The sequence below is a fragment of the Elephantulus edwardii genome, unplaced genomic scaffold, assembly GCF_000299155.1.
Source record: "Elephantulus edwardii isolate Elephantulus edwardi_28Jun2011 unplaced genomic scaffold, EleEdw1.0 scaffold00106, whole genome shotgun sequence".
Classification (NCBI taxonomy): domain Eukaryota; kingdom Metazoa; phylum Chordata; class Mammalia; order Macroscelidea; family Macroscelididae; genus Elephantulus; species Elephantulus edwardii.
In genome coordinates, this window is record NW_006399856.1 from 513,523 (window position 1) to 530,229 (window position 16,707).

General features: G+C 39.7%; 1 protein-coding gene across 1 annotated transcript in view; it reads left to right on the plus strand.

The window, feature by feature from the left end:
- USP37 (ubiquitin specific peptidase 37) overlaps positions 1-16,707 on the plus strand; it is a 78,228-nt gene that overhangs the window by 20,474 nt on the left and 41,047 nt on the right. The window contains exons 8-11 of the mRNA XM_006891942.1: positions 8,207-8,368; positions 11,719-11,850; positions 12,333-12,456; positions 12,920-13,110. Coding sequence (XP_006892004.1) covers positions 8,207-8,368; positions 11,719-11,850; positions 12,333-12,456; positions 12,920-13,110 — 609 coding nt within the window. The remainder of the gene's footprint in view (positions 1-8,206; positions 8,369-11,718; positions 11,851-12,332; positions 12,457-12,919; positions 13,111-16,707) is intronic.

The window sequence follows — 16,707 nt, forward strand, 5'->3', positions numbered from 1 at the left end:
GAGGAGCCCTGGATTCTAAAATATAAGAATCTTGACTCTGATCAGTTATGATCAATCAAAGATTGCACAGCGATGGAATTTCTTAACACCCAGTGGACAGAACAATTTTAACTTCTTATCTCTTGTTGGTAGGATTGTCTGGAGTTGTGGTCAAGTGCACAGCATCTAACATTATCATTTATGGTTCTAAGTAGGCCTAGTCATAAACATACTAGCCGTACAGTTAGCCCTGAAAAGGGATAGTGTACTTGTCAAAAAAGAAAAGGCTCTGTCACTATATGGAGCCTAAAGGAGTTTGTTAATTTGCTTCTTTAGAGATGATAGATTTTGGTTATAGGTAAATGATCATAAGTGTGTACATTAATTATATATGTCATATTAAAGATCTAAATCAGAACATACCTGGCTGGTCACTGAAACTGTTAGACGTACTGCTTACAGTGGAATATGAGCAATAACCAGTGGCATTTGTAGGTACATTTGATAGCCAAATTCTTTTAAAAATATGCCAAACATACTTTAAAATGTTTGCAGGTTAATGTGTCAAAATAATACTACAGCATATTATTGATCAAAATATTCACAAAATAATTCTCAGTGAGATAAAAATTCATTACTGGTCCTCACTCAGAAATCCTAATGTACACATAATCAAGCTCTTTCTTTAAAAATAATTTTTTTTTATATCAGTATCCTTTATTGGAAGAGGCTAATCCAAAATTTAACTGCTGTTTCTATAGGTATGGCTTGAAATTTTTCTTTTAGATTTATTGCGTATAGTAGTCAGCATTTGTCAAAAAGGAATGATCACAGAAGGCAGCACAGAGACCAGAAACCAAACCCATTGCCGAGTCAAGTTCTGTCTGACTCATAGTAACCCTGTAAGACTGACCTGTAGAGCTTCCAGGGTTTGAAATCCTTACAAGAGGAGACTCAGGTTTTTCTCTCACAAGAAGCTGGTGGATTAAAATCAATAACCTTTTCATTGGCAGACAGGCACTTTAACTACTACACGAGCAACACAAAAATGTAGGGTAATATTAGCATATAATGTATTTGCTGTTTGTTGTTTCATACTTTCATGTTGATTTTGACTCGTAATAACCTCGTGTGACTAGAACATTCCTGTAGAGTTTTCTAGGCGGCAGTCGATAGGAGTAGATCATTTGGTCTTTCTCTCTTGCATGGGTTCAAACTATTAACATTTTACTCGTAGTTCACACTACTAACATTTAGGTCCATAATTGTTTTATAGAGGATATATCTTCCCTGTTGTTAGGTGTCATTTGTATTGCTTCTAACAACTCATATAATGATTATGTGTGTTGTTATGTGTTGAGTCGACTGCTGCTCACAGCAACCATATGTACAATAGCTCTGAACTCTATCCTGAGCCAAAATCACTGCCTCCGACACACCTACTCCTCTTACTCCAGTTCCTGTGTCGGTCCATCTCATACAGGGTCTCCCTCTCTTGTACTGTCCCCTCCACCCTTCCAAGCATGACATCCTTCTCCAAGGAATGGTCCCTCTTGGTAGCATACCCAAAGCATGTTGAGATGGAGTTTCAAAATCCATGCCTCTGAAGAGCGACTCTCTCCAGGACAGACTTGTTTGTTCTCTTGGCAGGCCATGGTTAGTTTAGTGCTCTTCTCCAGCACCACAACTCTGGCATTGATTCTTCTGTCACCTTTAGTCATTGTCCAGCTCTCTGATGCATAGCAAGTAATTGCGAAGACCATGGCCTGGATCAGGTGCACCTAAGTCTCTAGACTGACATTGTTGCACTCTGGAGAGGTCCCTGACAACAGATTTTCCCAATGCAATTCATCTTTTGATTTCCTGACTGCTTATACCTAGCATGTTGATTGTGGGCCTGAGCAAACTAAAACTGTTAACAATCTCCATCTATCATGGTGCTACCAGTTGGCCCAGTGGTGAGAATATTTATTTTCTTGATGTTGAGATTCAGTCTATATTGAAGAATACAGTCCTTTATATTTTGCAGCAAACACTTCATGTCCTCCTCAATTGTAGCAAGCAAGGTTGTGTCATATGTATAATGTAGGTTGATGATGAGTCTGCTTTCAATCATGATGCCACATTGTTCCTCAAAAAGTCTCTCTCCTCTCCCAGATTATCTGTTCCACATGTAGATTGAAAAGATATAGAGACAGAACACATTCCTAGTTGTGAACCATGCAGGGTTTCCTTGCTCTGTTCTAAGGACTATTTTCTTATCCATGTATGGATTTCACATGAGCATAATTAGTTATTCTGAAATTCTCATTCTTCTCAATGTTAGCCACAATTTGTTGTGATCCATGCAGTCAGATGCCTTTGTATAGTTGATGAAACACTGATATTTATTCCTCTGGTACCCTCTGTTTTCAGCCAAGATCCATCTGACACCAGCCATGATGTTCCTAGAACCACGGTTCAAAACCTTGTCTGATCCTACACCATCCTCACAGTTTCCCTTTTGTTACAGTCACTCTGTCGGTCCATCTCTTTGAAGATCTTCTTCATCTTCACTGGCACTCAGCTTTTCTAAGAACTGACTCCTCCTAACGTGTCTCACTTCCCTGTCTCAGAGGAGCACCCTGGCTGCACTTCGTCCAAGATTGTTCTTCTGGCATTCCAGAATGTGTTCTGTACTTTTTTGCCAGCACCGAAATTCAAAGACATCAATTTTTTTTTATCCTCCTTCACTAATTTTCACAAGTATATGAAAAATTCAAAATATGGTGCTTGGGTTCAATTCACCTTACCCTTTAAACTGACGTCTTTGCTTTTGTAGCCCTTTTAAGAGAAGGATCTGGCAGCAGATCTGTCTAGTACATTATTTTGATTTCTTAACTACTGCTTTCTTTGAGTGGTGTTTGTGGCTCCAGTGTTAGTCATCAAACTCTCAAAACTCATTACTGTAAAGTTGGAATCGACTCATAGTTGACCCTTCATTGGGTTTCTGAGGTTGTAAATCCTGTGAGAAATAGTCTGTCTTTCTCCTTTGGAGCTGCTGATAGATTCACACTCACTGACTGACACAGCCTTTATGTTCGTGTGGTACCATTCCCTAGAGACTATGTCCCAGAGCCCCCAGTTAGTCATGGGAGTAAATCAAAGGTAGTGAGATACCACTACACCTCACTAGAGTGACTGTGAATTTTAAAAAAGAAAAAAAGTTAAAATAACATGTGTTGGTGATGATGTGGAGAAATTGGAACCCTTTGTATCTGAAAACCCACTGAAAGGTAACATATGGGTCAGTTCTGACTCGACAGTACACCACAAAAATAGTACTTGCTGAAAACACAAAGTGAAACAGCTCTGTGCAGAACAGCTTGGCAGTCATCAAATAAATTGAATGTAGAACTACCATGTGACCCAGCAATCCCAATCTTAGGTATTTCGATTTGTAAAAGAATTGAAATTAGGAATACAAATAGAAAACCTATACACTAATCAGTATTTGTTGTAGCACTGTGCACAGTAGCCAGTAGAAGAATGCCATGTGATGGATCACTTCTATTTGACTCTTCTCATCATGTTCTCATCATTTCCATTAAATGGCTCAGGGGAACTATGTGGAGGATGGGATGAAAGTGTATGGCATCTTTGTGGTACTGGCCCATGCAAATAAGTTTGTATAGAACCCTAGCCAGAGGATTGGTGCGTTTTCAATTCCAATAGATTTAAGCCTCATATTGCAGATGATATGGAAAAAAGTCTTGAATGATCCAGCAGGCATCAAAAGATGGAAGGAATATACACAGAGTAACCAAAAAGAATTGGCTGACACGGAAATATTTCAGGAAGTGGAGTGGCATCTGCTTCCAAAATAGCTTGCCTTCGCAAACTCTATGAACGTGGAGAAACAATCAAAGTCCTACAAGTGTCTAGGTCTTTCGTTCATAGGATCGCTATGAGTCATCTATGACTTGATGGCAACTAACAAGATCAAGAGTCAATGTCAGTAAGGAAGAAGTTCAAGATACATGCACTTAAGGCATTGGCAAAAAAATAAGGGCCCAGGAAATGATGGGATATCGTAAAAAAGCAAGGGCAGCATGGGGACAGCCACCTTCACATAGGGGATCTTTCCCCATCAACAATGCAAAAACGATTCCCATATCAGACATGTTCCCCACTGTCCCACAGCTCTTATCTACGCATCCTAACACCAGTCTCACTTTAAATGGGTCCAGATTTGACAGGATAGCTCACAGACCACACAGAACCTTTTTAGAGAAGTCAAAAGACTCAGGTTAGTAGCAGAATAGAGTCAGGACAGCTTCTGAAATGTGCTCACAGTTGCCTCAGCCTTGCAGCTGTAGGCCAGCCAGTTATGGCTCCACTCCCCAACCCTCCTACCTCCCATGCATGTACCCCCGGCCCCTTTCAGTTTTCTAACAAACTTGGGCAAAGGCTTTTCAGTCTGGAGTTCTGCTGTATCTCATGTTGGATCTCTGGTTCTCTAGGTCTAGCTAATGCAAGAATCTTTGGGCCCAAAAAAATATGCTCTGGATGTCTACATCTCCTTTGCTGGTGGTGAGGTTCTCCCATTCTGCTTCTGGATCCTCAACGGAATGGTGACACTAGCCAGTCTTCTTGGGAATTGATGAGACTAGTCTGTCCCCCTGTGGATAAGCTAACACACCTTTTTCACATATTCTCACCCCTGTACACAGGGCGAGTCAGATTTCTATGGCTAGGAAAGCCACTTTGAACTATAAACTCAACACCATCGGCAGCAGCTGACATGTTTCAAATGACAGATGCAACCCTAGACATAATCAGTCTATGCCAGGAAAGTCGGAGGACAGCTTCCTGGCCAAACTGAATGGAAGAGATCTATATTTGTTCCCATTCCCAAGAAAGGTGATCCAACAGAATGTGGAAATTGTTGAATAGTATCATTAATATCACATGCAAAGTAAATATTGCTGAAATTCTAAAAGCAAAAACCAAAACAAACACTGGGATGAAGGGGGGAAGCCCCACCTAGAGTACGTAGAGAATTGCCAGAAGTTCAAGCTGGATTTAAATATGTCTGCGGCACCAGGGATATCATTGCTTATCTTAGGTCAGATGGATTCTACCTGGAAGCAAAGAATACCAGAAGAATGCAGGGCTGTGTTTATCTCCCTCTCCTCTCTCTTTCCCTCTCTCCCCTCTCCCTCTCTCTCTCTTTCCCCCCTTTCTCTCTATCCCTCCCCCCTCCACCCATTTCCTCTCCCCATCCCTCTCTCTCTCACACACACACAGAGTCATTGCTATAATTGAGTGCATTGTTACAGCCATGCTCTTATTGAAAGTCTTCCCTCTTTTTTCCCTGATCCTCTCCTTTACTATACATACTGTCCTTTTCCAAGAATTGACCCTACCTGATAGTGGATCCCAAATCTGTAAGACGAAGTCTTCCTAGCCTCACCAGGGAGCATTCTACTTAAACTTCTTCCAGAACAGATTGGTTTTCTTGCAGTATATTTAATACAATTTGCCAGTATAATTTAAAGACAGCATTTCTTTTGGTTTTCCTTATTTGGTTGTCCAAGGAATGCCTATTTTTTTTTTTGCTTTATGCAGAGTTTCTGTCTATATTTAAATTTGTCTATGCAGACATTTGACTGCATAGCAAATTTTTACTAAAATTAAGAAGAATGGAAATCCCAGAACACTTAGTTGTGCTAATTTAAAACCTATACTTAGCCTGTTGTGTAAACAGAGCAAGGGAACAGTTCGTGTTTAAAATTAAGAAAGGAGTGTGTCAGGATTATTGTATCATTTCACCACATCCAATTTGTATACTGAGCAAATAATCAAGAAGCTAGACTTTCTGAAGTAGAATGTGGCATCAGGATTGGAGGAACATACATCAACAACCTGCATTATGCAGATGACACAACCTTGCTTGGTCAGAGTGATGAGGACTTCAAGAAGACTTGCCGCAGAAGATTGGAGAAAGAGTCTAACCTTCAATATGAATTGCATCTCGTAAAGAAAACTAAGTTTCTCACCGCTGGACCAGTAGACAGTATCGTGATAGATGAAGAAAAGATTGAAACGGTCAACCATTTCCTCCTGCTTGGATGCACAAGCAGTATACTTGGTACTGGTAGTCAGGAGATCAGAAGTATGGCACTGAGAAAGTCTGCAGTTAGGGACCTCTGCAAATTATTGAAGAACAGTCATGTCAGTTTGAGGACTAAGGTGCCCTTTATTCAGTCCATGGTCTTTTCAGTCATTGCTATGCTACTTAGAGCTGAACAGTGACTAAGGATGACAGATAAAGAATTGATGCCTTTGAACTGTGGTGTTAGAGAAGAGTACTGAATATCCCATAGGTTGTCAAAAGAACCAGCAGTTATGTTTTGGAGAAGATGCTACCAGAGTCGCCCTTGGAGGCAAGGATGGTAAAGCTTCATCTCGCATACTTTGGCATGTTGCTAGGAGAGGCTATTCTCTGGAAAAGGACGTTATACGTGGAAAGGTGGAGGAATGGCGAAAAGAGATGTCAAGCCTCAACTGTGTGGATTGACACTGTGACTGCAGCAGTGGGCTTGAATGTGTCCGAGATTGTGAAGATGGCCCAGAAAAGGACAGGGTTCAGATCTGTTGTTCATAGAGTTGCTGTTAGTTATACTTGATTTGAAGACATGTAACAGTAGCAGAGATCTCTTAATAATCCCCAGGATTGGCACTGTTATCTATCAGTTCTCTGTGGTCTTTGCAATGAATTTTCAAAACCATCAGAGAAGTAGATTGTGCTTTGGGAGGGAGACTGTCAGCATTGGTAAAAATGTTGGAGAGAGAGCTGTCCATCTTCTAGGAATCTGTCATGGCCCGATGCTCGTGGTGATCCTTTCTCCACCATATGAATTTAGATCATGTACCTCCCAGAACATTTAATTGTGCTAATGCGAAACCTATACTTGGACCAAGAGGCAGTCGTCAGAACAGAGCAGGGTAACACTGCATGGTTCAAAATTGGGAAGGGTGTACACCAGGGATGTGTCCTGTCTCCATATCTTTTCAACCTGTATGCAGAGCGGATTGTCTGGGAGGCTGGGCTCTGTGAGGAGAATTGTGGCATCAGGATTGGTGGAAGATCTAGTAACAATCTGTGTTATGCAGATGACACAACCCTGCTTGCTGAAACTGAGGAGGACCTGAAGCACTTGCTGCAGAGGGTCAAGGACTGCAGCCTTCAGTATGGACTGAGGCTCAATGTCAAGAAGACAAAGATTCTCACCACTGGACCAATTTGCAGCGTCAGGATGGATGGCGAAGAGATTGAGATTGTTCACAGGTTCAGTTTGCTTGGCTCCACAGTCAACACTCTTGGCACCAGCAGTCAGGAAATCAAAAAGCATATTGCGATGGGAAAGTCTGCTGTTAGGGACCTCTCTAAAGTACTCAAGAGCAATGGTGTCTCTCTGGAGACTAAGGTTTGCCTGATACAGGCCATGGTCTTTGCAATCACTTGTTATGCATCAGAGAGTTGGACAGTGACCAAGGAGGATAGAAGTAGAATTGATGCCTTTGAGCTGTGGTGCTGGAGAAGAGTACTGAATGTACCATGGACTGCTAAGAAAACAGATTCATCCTGGAGAGGATTAAACCAAGCAACTCCTTGGAGGCAAAGATTCTGGGGCTTCATCTGACATACTTTGGGCATGTTGCAAGGAGGGACGACGGGTCCTTAGGGACATCATGCTTGGGAGGGTGGAGGGGACGGTGCAGGAGGGGAAGACCCTCTATGAGATGGATTGATTCGGTGACTGGGGTAATCGGGATGGGTGTGTCAGAGGCAGTGCGATTTGGCACAGGATAGAGCAGGGTTTAGGGCTGTTGTGCATAGGGTCGCTATGAGTCACAAATGACTTGACGGCACATAACAACAACAACACCTCTACCACAACATTTCTATCCTAAATGTGCATTAACAGATAAATGGGTAAACTAATTGTAATATACGCATATGATGGACTTAAAGAGTACAGTTGTAAAAATAAAGTCCTGGTTCCTGCCACAACATTGGTAAACTTTGCAAACACCTTGCTGAGTGAAATAAGTCAGTCCAAAAAGGTACACATAAATGTATATACATGGTTACAGTTATAATGGCTTTTCTGCATCTACAAGGAGGGGACAAAATCTTGTGTTCAAGAGTTATTTTGTTTCTTCGTTATCTTTTTGATAGGAGTAATGTTTCAAGCCAAACGTCCTCTGCCAAAAGAAGTTTGGGATTTCTTTCTCTACCAGCCCCTCTTTCTGTTAAAAAGCTGAGATTGAACCAGGACTACACTGGCTGGAACAAACCAAGGGTGCCCTTTTCTTCTCACCCACAGCAACAACTGCAGGGGTAGGTAAATTCCTTTACTTTGCTTCATTTTTATAAAGTGAGCTAGCTGAAGTCTATTTTGCTTAGTGTAAAGCATAGAGTTGAAGAGAGTCACCTTAATTAGACCACTAAGGTATTTCTATATTGGCTAACTTATTACTAACTTATCACTTAGCCACAAGTAATGTTAAGTCCATCATTTAATCTCCAAATAATTTTTTAAGTTTTGAAATAATTTTGTAGTATTTATTATAAAGCAGAAAATATATATTATCTTTCCTATTTTTACAATATATCCTGCTCATGATACTTATTTTGATTTTAGCTATTTTCATTTTCTAACTATTCCACATTTAGGTCTTTGCCTTTAAGAGCCTGGTTTTTGTCCTGTCACGCATTCATTCTGTTCAGAGTCCTTTGACAATTTCTTGTGGTGCTCACCCTGGGGTGCCCTACACTTCTGTCTACCATCAGTGTTTTGAGGGTGGGGGTATTTTAATTCCTGTATCATAGCTGTGCCTAACTCTCTTCCAGGAACTTCAGTATAGTATTTCAAGTAGGATAGGTGACTAAGACTAACCCAAACAAAAGCCAGTGCTCTCTATTACATTCCAGTTCATTGTCTGTAGGACAGTGTGAACCTGCTATGAATCTTTGCGGAAGTGTGCTGCCCCTCTTAATCTCACTGAGTGACTGATGAGTTCAAGTTGTCAACCTTTTGACTAGCAACTGGGTGCTTTAATAGCTGTATCACCAGCCTCTCTTCCCAGACTAAGGACTATTTTATTTTCCCTTGTTAACAATTTTTTTAAATTGTAACTTATGTTTTTCTTATTCTGTCAAATTGACTCTGACTTATAGCAACTCTGTGGATAACAGATCTGAACTTTGGCCCAGCCTGTGCCATCTTTATCATCTCTGTTGAGCCAATTGATAAAGTAATTGTTTCAATCCCTCTTGGTGAGGGTCTTCCTCTCTTTCACTGATGCTCTACCTTTCCAAGCATATCGTCTTCTCCATTTACTACCCTCTCCTAACAACATGCCCAAAGTATATAAGACAAAGTCTCACCATCCTTGCTTGCCTCTAAGGAGCACCCTGATTTTACTTTCTCCAGGACACATTTGTTTGTTCTTTTGGCTGTACTACTCAACATCACGACCCAAAGTCATTGATTCTTCTGTCATCTTTATTCATTGTCCAACTTTACACATATATAACAAGTAATAATTGAAAAGACCATGACTTAGATATAGGAGCACCTTGGTCTTTAAACTAACATCATTGTTTTTTAATACTTTAGAGAGGTCTTTGACAGCACCTTTTCCCAATGCATCATACTTTTGGATTACTTGTCTGTTGTTACCATGAGTGTTGATTGTAGTTCAAAGTAAGATGAATTCATTGACAACTTCAGTATTTTTTCTATCTATTGCAATGTTGCCTATTGGTCCAGTGGTGAAGAAATTTTATTTCTTTGAAAATTTGCGAAACAGTTGGATTTTCATTCGCCCTTTCTTACATATTTAATTGCTTTATAATACAGTATTCACAGTGTAATTGTACTTTTCCCACTTTCTCCTAGTAATTCTCGTTTTCAGTAATCTTACTCTGTACACTTTCTTTCTTCAGGACTTTATCCAGTTGCTGTACTTTTTTCCTTAAGTGGTTAGATATTTGTTGGTCATTCTAAGCAGTGAGCACCTCCTGGTGTTTTTGGTCACCTTATGAGCCAGTCTGTTATATGGTTGAAAGATGATCAAAGGGATTGAGTTTTGTTCCAGACTTGAAGTATGACTAAGGGCCACAGTCTGGCCTTCCCTGTGTTTTTTGTTCTACATATCCTTCCACTCAACCCAAGAAAGCAACTTCATTCTACTTAAAATGGGCAGCATTGGTATCCAGGCATCATTTGTTCTGGTCTTGAGTTTGTGGAAGTTGAGGTCCATGTTGTCTTAGTCCTCTGGACTAGATGTTTCAGTACACCTTGGCTTTTATTCCCTCTTCAAAGAGAGATCAGTAGTTGCACTTTAGATGGCTGCTTGAAAGTTTTTAAGACGCCGGTCACTACTCAACAACTTAGGATGCAGAACATTGTCTTTTGGGAACTATGTTTTACCATTTGATCTTGATGTCCCACAAGACAATGTTTTTTTTCCAGGGTCCCAGAACCAGCTCGTTCCTTCAGGGGGTTCAGTTATGGTTAAAAGCTTACACGTGGAAGTTACTTACAGCATATACTACTATGACTGCAGAAATCTCATCTGGCCAATCTATTATGGTCATAGGAACAGTCCTTTTCACCTATCTAGATCTGTTCATCTCACCTGTCTCCCTGTATCTGGTATTGATTATACCCTGTATACCTTCCTTTGGTATACCTTGTTCTTAAGATATACCTTGTACCTTTCTTCGGTATACCTTAAGAATTTTTTAAATAAAATAAAACACAAAAACTCTGAGTAGAGAGGTGCTGGATAATGGAGGCTAATTTCTGTTTCTCCTCATAAACCCTACCCAAACCTCTGTCACTGAATTTATTCCAGTGTGTGACAGCCATCTCTCAGGTTTTTGAGACTGTAAATCTTTTTTTTTTGAGACTGTAAATCTTGACAAGAGGAAACTGCCCATCTTCCCTCAGAGAAGCTGGTGGATTGAATCACTGATTACTTAGCCAAACACATAATGTACTATGCCACCAGAGTTCCTTAAGATTTACAAAGACTGGTGGCAAGAAGCTGCACTGCAATCCAAGAGATGCACAGTCCACACTGCAATCCAAGAGGTGCACAGTTCTAATCCACCAGATGCTCTGCTGGAGAAGGAGGAACAATCTCCTGTACCAGTCAGGTCTGATTTGACGGTACACACAAAAAAATAATAAAATTTAAAAAAAAATTTTACAAAAGAGTATGGGGTAGTGGGGAAGAATGTGAGTAAAAGTATACATTCCCTTCAGCATTAATGGATGATAGAAAATACCAAATAGTAAGTGAGAGTGTGTGTGTGTGTGTGTGTGTGTGTGTAAAATAAATATTTTTTAAAGATAGATTTTATCCTAATGAAAAATTAAAATTATAAAAAAGAATGGATCACTGATTAGATAAATCTTCGGGTCCTGTTAGCATTTACTTGAAGATTGTAATTTTCTATTAAACTAAACTGTTGTTAAAATTATATAGAGTATTAGTTCTTAAAATGTGGTGCCCACACCAGCAGCAGCATCTGGGAACTTATTAGAAATGCACCTTTTTGTGCCTTCTCTATCTGGACCTACTAAATTGGAAACTCGGGGGTTGAGACCCATGCTGGCCTGAGCACACTTCAGCATTTGCTGTTACCATCTAAAGCACTGTTTCTTTCATTTTCAGCTTTTCCAATTTGGGAAATACCTGCTATATGAATGCTATTTTACAATCTCTGTTTTCACTGCAATCATTTGCAAACGATTTGCTTAAGCAAGGTATCCCCTGGAAGAAAATTCCACTCAATGCTCTTCTCAGGTAATTGTTTTTCGTTTGCTTTTGGTAGCGGGGAAGTCAAGAGGTTATAATTCGGATTAATAGCAGAATACACTCAAGACAACTTCTGAAATGTGCACACAGGTACCTTAGCCTCAAGCCTCACAGTTCTGAGTGTTCCCAAGTTCTCAGTCCTGCTAACATGGCCTCTCCACCCAGTTGTCCAACAAATTCTCCCTCCTGCTCCCCTACGCCCCCATCTCACGTCAGTTCTCCATGACTGAAACTGCTGTCCTGAAGTGTGTCCTACATTTTTCTGCCTCCTCTTCACTGGGGTGGGGAAGGGCTCTTTCCTCTTTTCTGGCTGTGAAAGATTTCTCAAGTAATTCTTAAATCATTAGTAACCATTTTCCTCATTGCCTTTAAAATGAGTTCTACATACATGAAATTGTATGTGACATTGATAGTGATTAATCTTTCGAGTGTCAGATTTTATAAACGTATGCTCTTTGTCTCTTTACTAGACGCTTTGCTCACTTGCTTGTTAAAAAAGATATCTGTAATTCAGAGACCAAAAAAGATTTACTCAAGAAGGTAAAAAATGCCATTTCAGCTACTGCAGAAAGATTCTCTGGTTATATGCAGAATGTGAGTACTGTTTGTTTCATATGCTTTCAAGATAGGGCAACTTGAAATTCTTGAATATGTCACTTAATTCTTATCTTTAAATGAGGTTCTGTATGTGTTAATTGAAAAACCGAGGGTGTTTGACTAAAGTTAAATATGATCCTCTTCTGCATCTTACTATTTTATTAATGTATGTATGGTTTGCCAGAGAAGAACCTTAGTCTTTTTTTACTCCAGGGGCTGTTTCTGTTATATATAAATGGCTATTTAGAAATGGGTGAAAATTTTTTTTTATTTTGGCCACATAACTGTTTTGCTAATGCAGCTGATAGTTTAAGATAAAATAATCAATTGTCCAATTTTATTTACAATATTACCTTTTTTATATATGTCTTTAAATTCCAAATAATAGAAATCACAGTGTTAAGAAACTTTTATGGCAAGATCCCTTTTGTTCTGATTGAGAATGTCATTGCCTTATTAGGATGCCCATGAATTTTTAAGCCAGTGCTTAGACCAACTGAAAGAAGATATGGAAAAATTAAATAAAACATGGAAGACGGAACCTGTGCCTGGAGAAGAAAACTCACCAGATATTTCAGCCACCAGGGTATTTACTTGTCCAGTTATTACCAACTTGGAGTTTGAGGTTCAGCACTCCATCATTTGCAAAGCGTGAGTAGTCTGAAAGCTTTTTCTCCTTTCGATTCTTTATGGCAGTTGATTAAAACTCCTGTGAGACATACCAAATTAAATAATTTTTGTCTTCCATTATATGCCATGAGGAAAACAAAAACTCCTGTATTATGCTATCATTATTGTCACAGCCAACAAAATACTGCTGAAGGTCATTCAGAAGTGGTTAGAACAGCGGATAGATAGGGAACTGCCAGAAGTACAAGCAGGATTTAGAAGAGACTGTGGCACCAGGGTCACCATTGTTGATGTCAGATGGATCCTAACTGAAAGTAAAGAATACTAAAAGAATGTCTATTTATGCTTAATAGACTGTGCAGAGGCATTTGACTATGTGGATCATAACAAGTTATGGCTGACATCGAGAAGAATAGGAGTCTCAGATACTTAATTGTGCTCATGTGAAACCTCTACCTTGACCAAGAAGCTGACAGAGCAAGGGAACAATACATGTTTTAAAATTAAGAAATTAGTGCATCAGTGTTGTATCCTTTCTCCATACCAGTTCAGTCTGTATGCTGAGCAAATTATTTGAGAAGCTGGACTCTGAAGAAGAATGTGGCATCCAGATTGGAGGAAGACTCATCAATAACCTATGTTAAGCAGGTGACACAATCTTGCTTGCTGAAATTGAGGAGGACTTGAAGCCCTTGCTCCAGAAGCTCAAAGAAACGCCGCCTTCTATGGATTAAATCTTAGCATCAAGAAAACAGTTTCTCACATCTGGACCATTAGACAACAACATTATGATAAGTAGAAAAAAGCTTGAAACTGTCAACAACTTCACCTTCCTTGGATCCACATTTAACAACTTTGGTACCATCAGTCAGGAAATCAGGAGATGTGTTGCATTGGGAAAGTCTGCAGTCAGTTTTAGGGCAAAGGTGCTCCTGATTAAGGCCATGGTCTATTCCATCACTTGCTATGCTTCTGAGACCTGTGCAGTGAATAAGGATAACAGAAGACTTGAGGCTGTGAAAGGAGCTGATAAGTGGGGTGGCCAACTCTGACTTCTACCTGTTTCGTAAAGGGGAACTGTCCCTATCAGTAGTATCTGTAGCAGCAAATAAGAGAGCTGCTTGGTCAGACCTACCACCCCCTATGCTCTTGCACCTTTTTCTTCCAATACTCATTGTTGATGCAAAGTTTGGTACAAAGAGTGGGATTTATTAGGGAATTAATTTGGAGAATGGGGGAAGCAAAGAATATCACCCAATGCAAATCCAGGTTTTAGTCCAGAAGTTCTAAGGCACAATTCCTTAATTACTAGCCTGGGCTTTGGTTTAAAAAATTCAGTAGTCAGATTTTCCTTCCATCGTCCAACAAGAACAGCAAAACCTTTAACTGTGGCCTTTATGTCAGGGCTCCCCAGGTTATGCCTTGCCACAATTTTTCCAAAGCAACACCATAGTTTCTCCACATTCTTCACCAGAGCATTGCTCCAGTCTCCCTCAGGTCTTGCTGCTCTGTGTGGGAAGCACTCTCTCTCTCGCTTACCTTAGCCCCACAACTATTGTTTTGCAAGACCATGTGTCTGCAGGTAAGGTAGCTGGAGCCCAGAGGAGTCTAACATAATGAGTAGAAAAGCCAGCTTTTATGCTAACACAGCAGATGCCTTTGAGCTGTGATGTTGGAGAAGAATACTGAATATCCCACAAACTGCCAAAAGATGTACATATGCATTGTTTGTTGAATAAGGTGTAAATATGTTATGACCTCTAGTCTTCAGATATAGCAATAGAAAACTAGGGAAGAAAGTTGAATATGGTTAAAAATGTTAAAGTAAAAACTAGTTAACTAAAAATCATTTACAAGAAATAAGGTCACTTCTAAGAATATAGTATTTAGGTTTTTAAACCTGTTTTACAAGATTGTGTAAAGTATATCCTCTGACTAAAGAATTAGAATTATATAGTACAAGTGCCTGTACATGAGTACTAAAAACAAATAGAATTGTTATAGCTTCATTCTCTCTTTTTTAAAAAAAGTAAGACTTTATTAATACATGAGAGATACCAGAAAATCTATGGAATCTGTACAATCCTATATTTCGGAGGTTTGCACCAAGAAAGGATTTCTTTTTTTTTTTTTAATTTCCATTCATTCGTTGTTGCACTTTTCTCCCTGCCCACCCCAGTACACTCTTCTCTTTGAAAAGTAAAAGAAAAATTCTTTGATTGTTTTATAATCCCTCCCCCCTAGGTCCACTCCACTATGCAGTCTTTGCTCTGGGCTCCTGTCATGACAATAATACCTAAGCACATAACCCTTTTAAACAGTTTTCTCCCTCATCTGTTTCAATGCAGTATACATTATTTATCCCATCTTTCTCAGTCTCCCCCCAACCCCAATGTCAGTCCTGTTTTACAACAGTGGCACTATGCCGTATTTGTCCTTTTGTGACTGAGATATTTCACTCAGCATAATGTCCTCCAGGGTCACCCATTTTGAATAATATTGCATGAGTTTCTTGTTTTTCAATGCAGCGTAGTATTTTATTGTGTGAATATACCACAGCTTCTCTATCCATTCGTTTGTTGATGGGTACCTGGGTTGTTTCCAGCTCCTTGCTATAGTGAACAAAGCCGCAATAAACATGGGTGTGCATATATCTGCTTGGGTCTCACTTATAGTCTCTTTGGGATATATTGCCAGTAGTGGAATTGCTGGGTCAAATAGTATCTCTCTTTGCAACTTTTTGAGAAAGCGCCATACCGCCTTCCACAGTGGTTGCACCATTTTACACTTCCACCAACAGTGAATAAGGGTTCCAGTTTCTCCACAACCTCGCCAGCATTTGTTGTTTGCTGTTCTTTTAAATTTTGCTATTCTGACTGGGGTGAGATGATATCTCATAATTATTTTGATTTGCATCTCTCTTAGAGCTAGGGATTTTGAACATTTCTTCATGTGCTTGTTGGCCATCTGAATGTCATCTTTGGTGAAAGTGTCTGTTCATATCCTGTGCCCTTTTTTCAATTGGATTGTTTACCTTTATCTTGTGATGAGCTTCATTCTTTTTATAGCCCAAAATGGAAAACAATCCAAAGGCTATCATTCTGTAGTAATATCCTAAAATTGGGGCATATCATGTTTATACAGGTTATACTAAACAACCATGAAAATGAATGTACTACAGCTGTATACAGTAAGCATGGTTGAACCTTATAATAATACTGAGTAGGAAAAACTACTTAACAGAAAACAGACGGTATGATTCTATCTACATAAGATTCAGGAACAGGTGAAACTTAGTGATAACTGTTGGGAATCAGGATAATGATTATTTTGGGGTAGAAAGAAGGGAGTAGTGATTGATTTAGAGGGACCTCCAGTAGCTCATATTCTGTAGAAACTTTTTTTTTAATTAGGAAAAACATATTGGGGGTACAAGGAGGTGAGGGTGAGGGTTGGGGGCAGAAGGGCCAGGATGCAGTTGCAGAGCTGCACAGTTTGGTCGGTGGAGGAGCAGGTGAAGGAGATGATGAGGATCCAGTGGGGATCAGATGCTACAGAGGAATGACAAGCATTTTCCAATAGTAATTAAACCAACTGTCTTATTGATTTGGGAATTGG